The sequence below is a fragment of the Cardiocondyla obscurior genome, linkage group LG14 (assembly GCF_019399895.1).
Source record: "Cardiocondyla obscurior isolate alpha-2009 linkage group LG14, Cobs3.1, whole genome shotgun sequence".
In the NCBI taxonomy this organism is placed as follows: domain Eukaryota; kingdom Metazoa; phylum Arthropoda; class Insecta; order Hymenoptera; family Formicidae; genus Cardiocondyla; species Cardiocondyla obscurior.
The window spans coordinates 3,918,807-3,920,884 of NC_091877.1; the positions used below are offsets into that span (position 1 = coordinate 3,918,807).

General features: G+C 28.8%; 1 protein-coding gene across 1 annotated transcript; it reads left to right on the forward strand.

Moving 5' to 3' along the window:
* The first annotated feature begins 356 nt into the window (after positions 1–356).
* On the forward strand, positions 357–1,537 carry LOC139108192 (uncharacterized). Its single transcript, XM_070666283.1, has 4 exons — positions 357–520; positions 661–1,010; positions 1,102–1,226; positions 1,451–1,537. The coding sequence occupies exons 1-4, from the start codon at positions 357–359 to the stop codon at positions 1,535–1,537; spliced, it is 726 nt and encodes a 241-aa protein (XP_070522384.1).
* Positions 1,538–2,078: the final 541 nt, after the last annotated feature.

The window sequence follows — 2,078 nt, forward strand, 5'->3', positions numbered from 1 at the left end:
AAGCTTTTTGCTTTAAGCCTTAATGTGTGACGTATTTTCGGTATTAAGACTTAATCTCTAAACTTTAAGCGAATTGGCCAATTCCCAATTCTTAAAGCATAAAACTTAAGACTATATAATCTTTCTCCATCGTTCTTCTTTTTTTCAGTCTTGTTACGTTTTTTGTATATCACAAAGATAGAACATAATGCAAATAAAAAAATAAAATAAAAAAATGGATATTAAATTATTACTTGCTTTATCTTCAGTTCACGTGCACAATATGGTTTTATTTATGTTTCTTAAAAAAAAATCAAAGAAGATGGTAGGTACGATACATAAATCAGCAGCGAAAAGAACTAGGAGTATATAATAATATGTTTAAAGAATTGTATTGTACGGACAAAGAACAATTTTTAGAGTACACTAGAATAAACATTATACAATTTGATGTTCTGTTCTCTTTGGTTAGTCCAGCAATGCAAAAAATTGGTCCCAGGAAGCCTTTATCTGCAAAACTTCGTCTAGCTGTGACATTGAGGTATATTACAGCATATAAAATATTTTTTAACATTAACGTGCATATGTGAATATATATATATATATATAACCTCAAAACATTCTATGTAAATAATTTATTTAACGTAATACATTTTTTTGTTTTTTTTGTTGTTGTTACAGCTATTTAGCAAGTGGTGATAGTCTTAAAAATATATCTAAATATTATAGAATTGGTGCTTCAACCATTTATAAGGTCATACAAGAAACATGTGAATGTATTTGGAAAAATTTGTCACCCTTATGCCTTGCTGCACCTTCAGTTAAGAAATGGAATGAAATAGCTGAACATTTTTATAACCGATGGAATCTGCCTAATTGTGTTGGTTCCATTGATGGAAAACACATTCGTATTCAATGCCCACCTTTTACTGGTTCAGAAAACTTTAATTACAAAAAGTTTTTTAGCACAGTGTTAATGGCATGCTGCGATGCCAACTATTGCTTTACATGGGTAGAAGTTGGTGACTACGGTAAGATTAAACAATGAAAGTGCATAACACTGTTTAAAGTTTTAAAATAAGTTTATCATATTATTTACAAATTTTTATTTTTTTATTTTAGGTTCTCTCCCAGACAGCAGTATTTTTGCCAACTCAGGATTAGGAAAAGCTTTGGAAACAGGATCATTAAATCTTCCACCACCTAAAAAATTACCTGATTCACATGAGGTTCTACCTCATTCTTTTGTGGGTAATGAGACATTTCCTCTGCGAACAGATCTAATGCGTCCTTATTCAGGAAAAAGAATTAAAAGCGACAAAGAAAGAATATTTAATTACAGGTTATCTCGAGCTCGAAATATAATAGAAAATAGTTTTGGTATTCTTTCATCAAGATATGTATAATATATCTGTTTGAATAATGTAATAGTTTTTGAAATTAAATATTTATCATTAATGGTAATTTATAGGTGGAGAGTATTGTATTCATGTATCTGCATGAAACAAGAAAATATGGAACAGATAGTGTTGGCTACAATGTCTTCACAATTTTTTAATGATGCGAGAAGACCGCGTAGATAAAAAAAGAATTTATTGCCCTACAACTTATGTCGACAAAGAAAACGATGATGGGTCAGTTACGCCAGGAATGTGGCAAAGTGTTGTTCAAGATCCAAATTTATATAACATTGGTCGTTTAAATACCAATCATACAGCCAAAAAAGCTGTAGATCAAAGAAATGTTTTAGCTGATTAGATAATTTCTAAAGGAGAAGTGCCTTGGCAATCACAAATGATTCTTAATACCCATCATGTAAATTTTCCTGCTCAATCCAGATAAACAATTTATTTATATATTATTTAATTTGTGTATGTACAAGTTATGTTCAAATAAATAAATTAATACGTAAATTATCATATATATGTAGTTTTATTTGTTAAACAAAATAAAAACATACAAAATTAAAACATGAACATTTTAGTTCTAAGCATTATTGATATTATTAAACATATTATACGTTACATTAAACATGTGAAACAAAAATTATGACATGCAAATCACAGTTGCGACAGTTTTTTATTAGAATTATAAAATTG